The sequence below is a fragment of the Hylobates moloch genome, unplaced genomic scaffold (assembly GCF_009828535.3).
Source record: "Hylobates moloch isolate HMO894 unplaced genomic scaffold, HMol_V3 SCAFFOLD_14, whole genome shotgun sequence".
Classification (NCBI taxonomy): Eukaryota; Metazoa; Chordata; class Mammalia; order Primates; family Hylobatidae; genus Hylobates; species Hylobates moloch.
The window spans coordinates 69,802,815-69,815,617 of record NW_026652289.1 but is presented as its reverse complement, the minus strand read 5'-3'; the positions used below and the strand labels follow the sequence as shown (position 1 = coordinate 69,815,617).

Here is a 12,803-nt window from a genome sequence, read left to right as displayed (position 1 = left end):
CTGCAACAATATGTGGTGCCCCTACAATAATATTATTTAGCTTACTCACTATTGGTAAACAGGGGAGTAGTATCAATAACATAGTGCGGGATGGAGAGGGGGTTGTAGATTATTTTCTTCTAAACCAGACAACAAACTGAATAATTAGAGTTGAATTTGATATTCTCTTCATCAGGAAAGTAAAAAGCCTCCAGTTCAGCTGCTACATAGGCACAAGTCCTTTCAACTGTATATTTATTTTTATTTTTATTTTTACTTTTTGAGATGGAGTTTTGCTCTTGTTGCCTAGGCTGAAGTGCAATGGCATGATCTCAGCTCACCACAACCTCCACCTCCCGGGTTCAAGCGATTCTTCTGCCTCAGCCTCCCAAGTAGCTGGGATTACTGGCATGCACTACCATGCCTGGCTAATTTTGTATTTTTAGTAGAGACAGGATTTCTCTGTGTTGGTCAGGCTGGTCTCGAACTCCCAACCTCAGGTAATCTACCTGCCTCAGCCTCCCAAAGTGCTGGGATTACAGGCTTCGGCCACAGCACCCGGCCTAATTTTATTTTTAATTAAAAGTAATAATCTGCAGCAGACGTTCTCTCTCCAGAGAGGTACACCCTGGTCTAGCAGGGACTCTTCACGTGTGGCAGTTTGCATTTCCTTTTGTGCCCGACTTAACAGCAGCCCTGCTAGCTTAAAGCTTCACTTCTCCCATAAGCCCCTGTTTCTGCTTCATTATTTTTAGCACCTTTATTATCCCCTGAGGTAGCATTCCAGCCCTCTTAGCTGCCTTACTTGGGTAGGGATGTCCAGGTTATCTCTAGTGGTCCCAGTCGTCGTTGTTTTAGAGACAGGGTCTCACTTTGGTGCCCAGGCTGCGGTACAGTGGTGCAATCATAGCTCCCTGCAGCCTTGAACTCCTGGGCTCCCACCTAAGTCTCCCAAGTAGCTGAGATTACAGGTATGTGTCACCAAGCCCAGCTCCAATCATTGTTTTTATTAGTGCTATGGTTACAAAGTTACAGGGGCATGAACTAATCTGCCCCAACATACCTCTCTCCCCTTCTGGACCCATTTTTTCCATAAGTTTTGTTAGTTTTATTGTTGCAGAATGCAAGGTTTTCATGAATGTATGTATGTATGTATGTTATAGCAGCTATACTAGGACATTTCAGGGGGAGGCTAGGACTTAAATGTAGTTGAAACTTTGCTGTATTATTTCTGTTCTTGAAAGACTTTATAAAGAGAGCTCCTGTATTTTTTGATAATGAAGATTCCATGTTTGTGATAGGAGGCTCCCCGATCCTCATTTTAAAATACAGGAGAATAGTACATGGTCAGAATTTGAAGGATTTTATTGTGGATCACTGAGGCATTATTGTATGCTATTGTAATTTTCACCATTTACAATGCCAAGTTTTGTTTCAGAAATAATGCAGCAGTGTCCAACTTTTAGAAAATGTATGTTAGTGTATTTTATTAGTTGCTGTAGGGTAAAAACATTAAATACAAAAAAGTAGAGATGAGAATGTTGATTATATTTATCAATTATATATAATATATAAATTCGAAGATCTAATCCTTACCAAAAGATTTCAGGTAGTCTCATTAAAACAGCAAGGAATTATGTAGGGCAGTATTATAGTAATACTAGAAAATCACTCATGTGGCCAGGTGCTGTGGCTCATGCCTGTAATCCCAGCACTTTGGGAGACTGAGGCAGGCGAATCATGAGGTCAGGAGTTCGAGACCAGCCTGACCAATATGGTGATGCCCTGTCTCTACTAAAAATACAAAAATTAGCTGGGTGTGGTGGTGCGTGCCTGTAATCTCAGCTACTCGGGAGGCTCAGGCAGGAGAATCGCTTGAACCTGGGACTCGGACGGAAGTTGCAGTGAGGCATGATTGTGCCACTGCACTCTAGCCTGGGTGACAGAGTCAGACTGTCTCAAAAAAAAAAAAAAAAAAAAAAAAAAAACTCATGTGCATGACTCTAGAAAAAATTTACAAATGAGGCCGGTCACGGTGGCTTACGCCTGTAATCCCAACCTTGTCTCTACTAAAAATACAAAAATTAGCTGGGCATGGTGGCGGGTGCCTGTAATCCCAGCTACTCAGGAGGCTGAGGCAGGAAAATTGCCTGAACTCAGGAGGTTGAGGTTGCAGTGTGCCAAGATCATGCCACTGCATCCCAGCCTGGGCAACAGAGGAAAAACTCTGTCTCAAAAAAAAAAAAAAAATTTACAAATTAGAAAACTGTATATATAAATAGAAAAACATAAATCATCCTAATGGCTGAAAGTATACCATTTTAGTCCATTAATACTGCAAGAATAGTATAAACTGGTCATGTGGACTTGCCCCATATAAGGTAGCAAATAGCTTTGTTAAGGCGTAGACTCTATGCTATTTATTCTGGTAATTAAATAATTGAGGTAGGCAGTGCGGGTGTGGCAGTGCCAGGCCCCACCTTTATCCCCACCCCCTATTTTTGGGCAATATGTGACTTGCCAGCACATTCAGTGGGGCTCCCTCTCCTACCCTGAGTCGGTCGCTTAAGGAAATGATCTCTGTTCTTTAGGACAGTTCTAAAAATGAGAGAAAGCTTTTGAAGATTCAGAGCACATTCTATAATTCAGTATTTTGATAGCATGGAAAACTTAATGGACCTTGGGGAAGGGATCTGAATTGTGGGGATGCTGTAATTGTATTTGTATATTGTAATTGCATTCATATTCTTACAGCCCTGTCAAATTTTTTCTGTGTTGATATTACCTATAATTGCATTTTGTTTTTCCTGGATATAAAAAGCAGAGGAAAGTATATTATACCATATTTTTTCATTTTGATATTGTAACCTATAAGGCAGAATGACTGTGCTTAGTGTGTTTTTTTTTCTCTTATATCTTAAGGAAGAGAGAGAAAATCCTTCAAAACGGAGTAGAATTGAACGTGATATAGATAACAATTTGATCACGTCAACACCAAGAGCAGGAGAAAAACCTAACAAACAGATATCTCGAGTAAGACGGAAAAGTCAAGTAAATGGAGGTTTGTTAATATTTAGATATTGTTTTATTTAGGTGTAAGCAGAGATCTCACCTGACACATTTCTTATCTATTTTTAAAACTCTACTTTGAGGCCAGGTGCAGTGGCTCATGACTGTAATCCTCACATTTTGGGAGGCCGAGGTTGGCGGATCATTTGAGGCCAGGAATTTGAGACCAGCCTGGCCAACATGGCGAAACCCCGTCTCTATTAAAATCACACACAAAAAATTAGCCAGGCGTGGTGGTGCATGCCTGTAATCTCAGCTACTCAGGTGGCTGAAGGTTGAGAATCGCTGGAACCCAGGCGGCAGAGGTTGCAGTAAGCTGAGATTGTGCCACTACACTCCAGCCTGGGTGACAGAGTGAGACTCTGTCTCAAAAACAAAACAAAACTACTTTGAGTAATTTTTGCCTTAATTTTGTAATCTTTGTATTATTAGTAACATGAAGTGAAATAAAAATGTGCTAATTTGAATCGTACTTTGAATTAAAGTAAGTAAAGGTAGAGTATATACCTTTATGCTATTTAGCATTAAAGTGTATGTGGGCCGGGCGCGGTGGCTCACGCTTGTAATCCCAGCACTTTGGGAGGCCGAGGCAGGCGGATCACGAGGTCAGGAGATCGAGACCACGGTGAAACCCCGTCTCTACTAAAAATACAAAAAAAAATTAGCCGGGCGTGGTGGCGGGCGCCTGTAGTCCCAGCTACTTGGGAGGCTGAGGCAGGAGAATGGCGTGAACCCAGGAGGCAGAGCTTGCAGTGAGCCGAGATTGCGCCACTGCACTCCAGCCTGGGTGACAGAGCGAGACTCCGTCTCAAAAAAAAAAAAAAAAGTGTATGTGGATCAACATTTTGAACATCTAAATAAACTCATTTCTTAAAGCAATAATAATTGTGACTTAATTTAATTGAAATATATGCCAAATTTCTTCCTAGATTATTCTACTTAAGAGCTCAGAGGGGACTTGCATCACTTAGTTCAGTAGGTTTCAACTAGGGGTGATTTTTTTTCCTCCAAGGGACATTTGTCAATATCTAGAGACCTTTTTGGTTGTCACAACATGTGGAGGGGTGACTACCAGTGTCTAGCAGGTGGATGTCAGATATGTTGTTAAACATCCTACAATACACAGGACAGCTCTTCAAAACAAAGAATTACCAGACTGAAATGTCAATAGTGCCGCTGTTGATAAACTGTCAATACCTTGTTGCATAGCAGAGAAACTCCTCAAAGTCAAAAAGAAGGAGAAAAGCATTAAGGAAAAGCAGAGACAGCTATAAAGAATAACACTTTAGACCAGCAGTCCGCAACCTCTTGGCAACAACGACCAGTTTTGTGGAAGACAGTTTTTCCACTGACAGTGATGGGAATGGTTTCAGGATGAAACCGTTCCATCTCAGATCATCAGACATTAGTTAGATTCTCGTAAGGATTGCACAACCTAGATCTCTTGCATGTAAAGTTCACAATAGGGTTCATGTTCCTAAAAGAATCTTAATGCAGCAGCTTATCTGCAGATAAGGTAGTAGAGGCAGAGCTCAGGCGTTAATGCTTGTTCACCTCCTGCTCTGTGGCCCAGTTCCTGATAGGCTGCGGACTGGTACCAGCGGGTATGGGGTTAGGGACCCCTGCTTTAGAGTATGGAGTACTATTTTAACCAATGCTATCTTAAACACAGCAGCAATTTCTTCCCTTGTCTCTGCCCAGTGCAGCAATATATCTTTATTGTTAGAAAAAACAAACCAGGAGGGAGAAAAAGACAGAGACAAGACAAGGGGGACAAAATAGAGAAAGAAACAAGTTAAAAGAACCATAGCAAAGGAGGAAATAAATGTTGTAGACATCAAAAGTTGAGGAGAATCAAAGGGTGATTAATTAGAACAGTTGATTGATTTTACTTTTATATTCTTAAAAGATCTGTGGAACATTTTTATTTACAGGAAACTTAAAATTATTCTCCCTAGCCACTCTGAGATGGTGTTTCAGGGTCCATAAGTAATTTTTGACACTGCTGTATATAGCCTTCTGCTTCAGTAGAGTTATGTTGCCTCTATTCATTTAGCTGTCATTGATTAGATAGAAACAGATGTGAGGGAAGGTTTTATGAATTAGAACCATCCTAGAATATAAACAAAAATAAAATTATTTGTGTTTTAGGTGGTGGGAACTAGTTTGCTTGTCTACAAAGAATTTTCTTCATTTTGTGTTATACTGTGTTGATTTGAAGCCTTTCAGTCTATAGGTGTAAATCTACTTTGAAAAAACTCACTAAATGTTAGCATTATAAACACATTGATACATAAAGAGCATTTGACTTACGAGTAATTTACCTCAGTGTTTCTTTAATAAGCTCTCCTGAACATTAACATTAATTAGCTTTCATGAAGTATTTTGAGGGAAAAAGAGTTACTTCTGTAATCAATGATTTATAACACATTTCTGAAATTCAGTGTTTTCTAGATCATGACTTTTTTCTTGTTTCTTTTTTAGAAGCTGGTAGTTATGAAATGACAAATCAACATGTAAAACAAAATGGAAAATTAGAAGATAATCCTTCCTCTGGCAGTCCTCCAAGGACTACTTTGTTGGGGACCATATTTTCACCTGTCTTCAACTTTTTTTCACCAGCAAATAAAAATGGTAAGTATAAACCATTAACTGTGATTTGGATTTTTTAAAAAAATGCATAGTGTTTTGTTTTGTTTTGTTTTGTTTTTTTTTTCTTGAGACGAAGTCTCTTTTTGTTGCCCAGGCCGGAGTGCAGTGACGCAACCTCCGCCTCCCAGGTTCAAGCGATACTCCTGCCTCAGCCTTACAAGTAGCTGGGACTGTAAGTGCCTGCCACTATGCCCGGCTAATTTTTTTTGTATTTTTGGTTGAGACGGGGTTTCACCATGTTGACCAGGCTGGTCTCAAACTCCTGACCTTCAGGTGATCCGTCCACCTCAGACTCCCAAAGTGCTGGGATTACAGATGTGAGCCACCGTGCCCAGCAAAAAAATACATAGTTTTTAAAAAGATCTTTTTTATTTTACTAGCATATTTTGTCAATGTCTCATGTATGTTTTCCACCTCATTAATAATATACAGCTCCTTGGGAGCTGGGTGTGGTGGCTGATGCCGGTAATCTGAACTCTTTGGGAGGCCGAGACAGGAGAATTGCTCAAGGGCAGGAGTTTGAGACTAGCCTGGGCGACATAGTGAGACCTTGTCTCTACTCCAAAAAAGTGTAAAAATTATTCGGGCGTGGTAGTGCACGCCTGTAGTCCTAGCTACTCCAGAGGCTGAGGTGGGAGGAATGCTTCAACCCAGCAGTTTGAACCCAGGAGTTTGAGGCTGCAGTGAGCTGTGATTGCACCACTGCACTCAAGCTTGGACAGCCAAGTAGGGGGTCCACTTAAAAAAAAAAACAAAAGGAATGGAATGGTCCTGTCTTCTGGGTGGCAGGGATAGTGGCTCACAAAAGGCTTGAAAGAAAAGCTGAATCTGGAAAAGTGGCAAAAGGCATTCCAGGTAGAAGGAGCAGCATGCGTAGAGGCCTTGCAACAGAAAACAGCATAGTGTATTTGAGAGCTGTTTGTAGTTAGTAATTGATGGAGCATTGCATTTGAGAAGGGATAAGGTAGGAGAGCTATGAAGAAGTCATATTATAGAGCTAACATAGTAAGTTGATGAACTTTATTCAAGTATGGGATAATTGAAAGGTTTTTTTGTTTTGTTTTGTTTTGTTTTTTCCCCAAAGTGAAAGCAAGTTTATTAAGAAAGTAAAGAAATAGGCCGGGCACCGTGGCTCATGCCTGTAATCCCAGCACTTTGGGAGGCCGAGGTGGGCGGATCATGAGGTCAGGAGTTCGAAACCAGCCTGACCAACATGGTGAAACCATGTCTCTACTAAAGAAAAATACAAAAGTTAGCTGGGTGTGGTGGCATGCACCTGTAATCCCAGCTACTCAAGGCAGGAGAATCGCTTGAACCCGGGAGGCGGAGGTTGCAGTGAGCTGAGATCGTGCCACTGCATTCCAGCCTGGGTGACAGAGCGAGACTCCGTCTCAAAAAAAAAAAAAAAAAAAAGGAATGTAAAGGAATAAAGAATGGCTACTCCATAGGCAGAGCAGCCTGAAAGGTTTTAAATTGGTGAATAATATGATCAGATCTATGTTTTATAAAGATCACTTGGGCAATAGTGTGTAGACTAGATTCTGAAGAGGCCACAGGCAGGTAGAACAATTAGTAGACTTGTAGTCGTTCGTGTGAGACTTGATGAGACCTTAATTGTATTAGAGAAGACAGGAAGGATCAGAGGATAGAAAATAGACACATTTTTGGTGCAGACTGGAGGTGAAAGAATAGAGATGAAGATGGCACAAGAGTAGAAGATTTAAGGAAAATAAAGTTCCTGGGAGATAGATAATTGAGTGTAATTTGGGCCATGCTGAGTTTGAGATGCCATGAAATATTTAAATGAAAATATTCAGGATGTGCGTGGTGGCTCAACGCCTGTAATCCGAGCACTTTGGGAGGCTGAGGTGGGTGGATCAGTTGAGGTCAGGAGTTCGAGACCAGCCTGACCAACATGGAGAAACTCTATCTCTACTAAAAATACAAAAAAAATTAGCCAGGCATGGTGGCACGCACCCACCTGTAATCCCAGCTACTCAAGAGGCTGAGGCAGGAGAATCGCTTGAACCTGGGAGGCCGAGGTTGTGGTGAGCTGAAATCGCACCATTGCACTCCAGCCTGGGCAACAAGAGTGAAACTCCGTCTCAAAAAAAAAAAAAAAAAAAAAAACCAGTAGTAATATTTTCCCCTCATGCTGAACTAAAGAATCTCTGAAGGTGTGTATATCTCTGAAGGTGTGTACAGAAATAGATGTCTGGGGAAGAAGGAGTTGAAGTTTGATAGAGTTTTCTTGGAAGGAAGAGATGGTGACATTAATGAGATAGTTCTAGTGGAAGGGACTTGGGAAGAATAGTGAAGGTTTACAGTGATATTTTCTTTGTGTGTGTGTGTGTGTCTCTCTCTCTCCCTCCTTCCCTTCCCCCCTCCCCCCTCCCTCCACACACACACAGACACACACACACACACACCTCTCTCTCCACTCCCCCATCTCTCTCTTCCCCCCTCCCCCCCCCCACCTTTCCTGTCTCTGGTCTCTGTTTTTTTTTTTTTTTCGTCGCCCAGGCTGGAGTGCAGTGGCGCAATCTCGGCTCACTGCAAGCTCCGCCTCCTGGGTTCACGCCATTCTCCTGCCTCAGCCTCTCGGAGTAGCTGGGACCACAGGCGCCCGCCACCACGCCTGGCTAATTTTTTTTTGTATTTTTAGTAGAGACGGGGTTTCACTGTGGTCTCGATCTCCTGACCTCGTGATCCGCCCGCCTCGGCCTCCCAAAGTGCTGGGATTACAAGCGTGAGCCACCGCGCCCGGCCTGGGTCTCTGTTTTATTTGGATTATGACCAGTCTTTGTAATTGTATTTTTTTGTTCCATAGCCTGGAACTAGGGTCTGAGAAGCCTGTTGGTTACGTTGATTCAAGAGGGATTTCTTGATGGATGACAGTGGAGAAATGAGAGATCAAGGATACTGAGGCTGCCAGTTTGACAGTGTGTTTAAGTGATACACCACGAAGTCTAACTAGATGAGGAGGGTTGAGAAGAAGTGTTTGAGGGATGTGTTTGGAATTAAACAGACTGGCCGTTATCAAGTTTGAAGATCACATATAATGGGAGTATGAGATACATAATTTGAGGGTTAGGAGGTTGTGGTAAGTGGTTAATACAGTATTAGAATTTTAGGCTTCAGAGGTAAAGTTTCTCAGTGTTTTTTTTTTGAGGCGGAGTCTCGCTCTGTCACCCAGGCTGGAGTGCAGTGGCGCAATCTCGGCTCACTGCAAGCTCTGCCTCCCGGGTTCACGCCATTCTCCTGCCTCAGCCTCTCCGAGTAGCTGGGACTACAGGCGCCCGCCACCACGCCCGGCTAATTTTTTTGTATTTTTAGTAGAGACGGAGTTTCACCGTGGTCTCGATCTCCTGACCTCGTGATCCGCCCGCCTCAGCCTCCAAAGTGCTGGGATTACAAGCGTGAGCCACCGCGCCCAGCTTGTCAGTGTTAATGTCCAGGTTATAGCTATGGTAGTAACTGATATAGAGCAGTATGAGTGAAGATGGTTGGAGCTGAAGAGGGCAAGAACTTTGAGGATTAGTCATTGGATGAGTCATTGACATCAGCTGTAATAACAACTAGAAAAAGTACTGTGTTAAATAGAGCAGTAAACTAGTAGCTATGTATTAAACTTCTTTGTGATTGAGAGGATTCTGGCAGTAGATGGTAGGTGCCAGCAGTGAGGATAAGTGAAGAATTATATAGCCGTGTGACATCAGTCTCAAAAGAGCAGACATTTTTTGCACATTAGTGGAAAACCAGTGATTGGTTAGTAGCAATGGAGATAAATTAATTCTGTTTCAATTAGTATATTGGGTTTGGGAGAATAAAGAGCATTGAGGGAAGGGTATCAGGAAAACCTTTTAGGAAAGAGGTTAAACTTAAAGCAATAAGGGAGAAGGAATGTTCTGTAAGGAAGTTGAGAATATTAGAGGTTAATTTTTTTTGTTATTTTTATTTAAAATGACATTTGGAAGATTCCAGAAGGAAATGGAAAGACTTGGGATTATTATTTTTTCTTTTTTAATTGAGACAGGTCTTGGTCTGTCACCCAGGCTGGAGTGCAATAGTATGATCACAGTTCACTGCAGCCTTGACCTCCTGCTGGGCCCAAGTGATCTTCCCACTTCAGCCTCATGAGTAGCTGGATCACAGATGTGCACCACCACACTCAGCTAGTTTTTATATTCTTTGTAGAGATAGCCATGTTGCCCAGGCTGGTTTTGAACTCCTGAGCTCAAGCAATCTGCTTGCTGCAGCCTCCCAAAGTGCTGGGATTACAGGCATGAGTCACCACACCTGGCCCAGTCTTTGTTATTGAGGTGGAGTTTTGCTGAGAAATTATTTTTATATCTTTTAATTAAAAGGTTCTCATGATTAGGGGAACAGCTAATTTTTTTATAGCTCGGGTTGAAAAATTACAATTGCACATATGACTAGGGTGCAGAAGCTTTGCTCACAAATGTTATTCTAGCCTGTAAATCTTTATTCTTCATTGTTTGAAATAGCTAGCAAAGATTCTCTAAAAGCAATATCCTCAGCTTTGTTCCTGCAGGAATGATCAGTCTAAATAAATATATTGTACAGTGATGTTGCATTTAGTTTTTCTAAACAGTTGCATTTTTAAATGATGATAGTATGCTGAATCATGATTTCAGGAACATCAGGATCAGATTCTCCAGGACAGGCTGTGGAAGCTGAAGAAATAGTAAAACAACTTGATATGGAACAGGTGGATGAGATCACTACCAGTACTACTACATCAACTAATGGAGCAGCTTACTCAAATCAAGCAGTTCAAGTGAGACCGTCAATAAACAATGGTTTAGAAGAAGCAGAAGAAACAGTTAATCGTGATATCCCACCCCTTACAGGTGAAGAAAATTTCTTTTCTTATACATCTTCATGAGTAGTTGATAAAAAATACAGTATTTCATATTTTTTCTTAATGAGCAGATTATATGCATAGGTTTTTCTTCCTGGAAGTTAAGAGAAAATTAAAATTGGAAACAAAGCTTTGTCCCAAAAATCCAAAGTCATTTTGAAATTGAAATTTTTAAAAAGATTTTGACTAAGTATTAGTCATTTTACAGCTTAATTATTACCACTAATCTTATTGCTTGGAGAAATTTAATACAACTAACAAAATATATGCTCATGTTTATGAATATCCTTATTATTATTGCACAAGTCTTAGACCCTTATGTCTGAGGTCACTAGCTAGAGGCAGTCTCATACCTTCAGATTTGATTACATCGATGACATCCCCCCAAAAAGTGCTTCTGTTCCTAGATCTCCCCATATACCTAAGTTTGCAGCCTGACTTGGAACCTTGTAAAGGCCAAACATAATTATTGGGTTTCGGAGCCAGTTGTCCTTGAAATGTGGAAACATATGGATCAGGAATTTACCTCTGAGTACTGTGGTGGATAGACAGGGTACAAGATGGAATTATGTTCCACCATTCTTAAAAGCAGAAATAAAACTGAAGAAGGCCATCTTCTTATTAGGGCATGGAGATTTTATCTTAAATTTGTTTTGTTTATTTTTGTTGTTGTTGTTTATTGTGGTACCACGTATTTGAGAGAGCCCAGTAAATATATATTAGTTAAGAAACATAGTTTGGGGCCAGGCATGATGGCTCGGGCCTATAACCCAGCACTTCAGGAGGCCAAGGCAGGAGGATTGCTTGAGGTCAAGAGTTTGAGACCAGCCTGGGCAAAAGAGCCAGACCCTGTCTGGGGTGGAGTCTCACTCTGTCACCCAGGCTGGGCAGTGCAGTGGCATGATCTTGGCTCACTGCAACCTCCACCTCCTGGGTTCAGGCGATTCGCCTGTCTCAGCCTCCTGAGTAGCTGTGATTACAGGCATGTGCCAGCACTCCTAGCTAGTGTTTTTTTTAACTTTTAGTAGAGACGGGGTTTCATCATGTTGACCAGGCTGGTCTCGAACTTCTGACTTCAAATGATCTGCCCACCTCGGCTTCCCAAAGTGCTGAGATTACAAGTGTGAGCCAGTGCGCCCGGCCAAAAGAAATTTTTTTTAATTAGCCGGGGATGGTGGCATGTGCCTGTAGTCCTAGTTACTCAGGAGGCTGAAGTGGGAGGATTGCTTGCGCCCAGGAATTCCAGACTGCCGTGAGCTATGACTGAGCCACTGCAATCCAGCCTAGGCAGCAGAGCAAGATCCAGTCTTGGGAAAGACAAAAGAAACATAGTTTGGTTTAATGAAATACAATATACAGATGGTTCCTGAGTTACAGTGGTTCAACTTCCAATTCTTTTACTTTACAATGGATTTATCAGAGTGTTAAATGTATTTTGACCTATGATATTTGTGAGTTATGATGGGTTTATTGGGATGTAGCCCCATCGTAAGTCTAGGAGCATCTGTACTTCTCTCAGCTATAAAAAGGAAACTTTTAAAAAAGTAATTGACACAGCAGAAAACATTTAAAAAAAGATACAATTATGAAGTAATACCAAGATGAAGAGACAAGCAGCAAAATAGATATATTTTAAAGTCATAAAGTAAAAGATTCATATGTATAATGTTAAACTTAGAATTTAAAAATAATACAGAATCTAACAAGCAAATCAGTACAATTACGTTCATTCTTTTGTGGGTAATATTTGCAATTTAACCCACCTTTGACCCATCATTTTATGTTTATTACTTTGCCCAATGGTATAAGACTAATAAAGTAAAGTATAGACTAAAGTTCAGGGCTTTGGCTTTCTGTTTGATGTTTGTTCTATATTTTCATGCTGCTGTATAAGCCTTTGTATTTATTTTTTCTGACAACTTTGAAGATGGAGAAAGGATTTCCGTAACCTTCGCGGTTTCTAGAAGGGAAAATTAAGATATACTATAGTTGTCACAGTCATTTATTTATTCTCCCAACATTTATGAGCACCTTTTTTTTTTGTGATGGGAACTGTTGATGAATTGACTCCTGAGGAGTTTGTGATCTAACTGAAGAGCCAAATATACAGAAACATCACTATACAGTATGGTGAGTGCTGCTACAAAGAAGTGAGCTAAATGACATGGTGTGTCACATTGCAGTTACTCTGATTGAGATATCATGAGAATATAGATAG

The 12,803-nt window shown here is 41.1% G+C and overlaps 1 protein-coding gene across 12 annotated transcripts in view; it reads left to right on the top strand.

The window, feature by feature from the left end:
- The window catches only part of CTDSPL2 (CTD small phosphatase like 2), a 126,659-nt gene that overhangs the window by 78,985 nt on the left and 34,871 nt on the right, over nt 1-12,803 (top strand). For all 12 annotated transcript variants that reach the window (XM_058427865.1, XM_058427863.1, XM_032175470.2 and 9 more), the window contains 3 exons: nt 2,902-3,040; nt 5,533-5,682; nt 10,359-10,574. In XM_058427865.1, the coding sequence (XP_058283848.1) occupies nt 2,902-3,040; nt 5,533-5,682; nt 10,359-10,574 (505 nt within the window). The remainder of the gene's footprint in view (nt 1-2,901; nt 3,041-5,532; nt 5,683-10,358; nt 10,575-12,803) is intronic.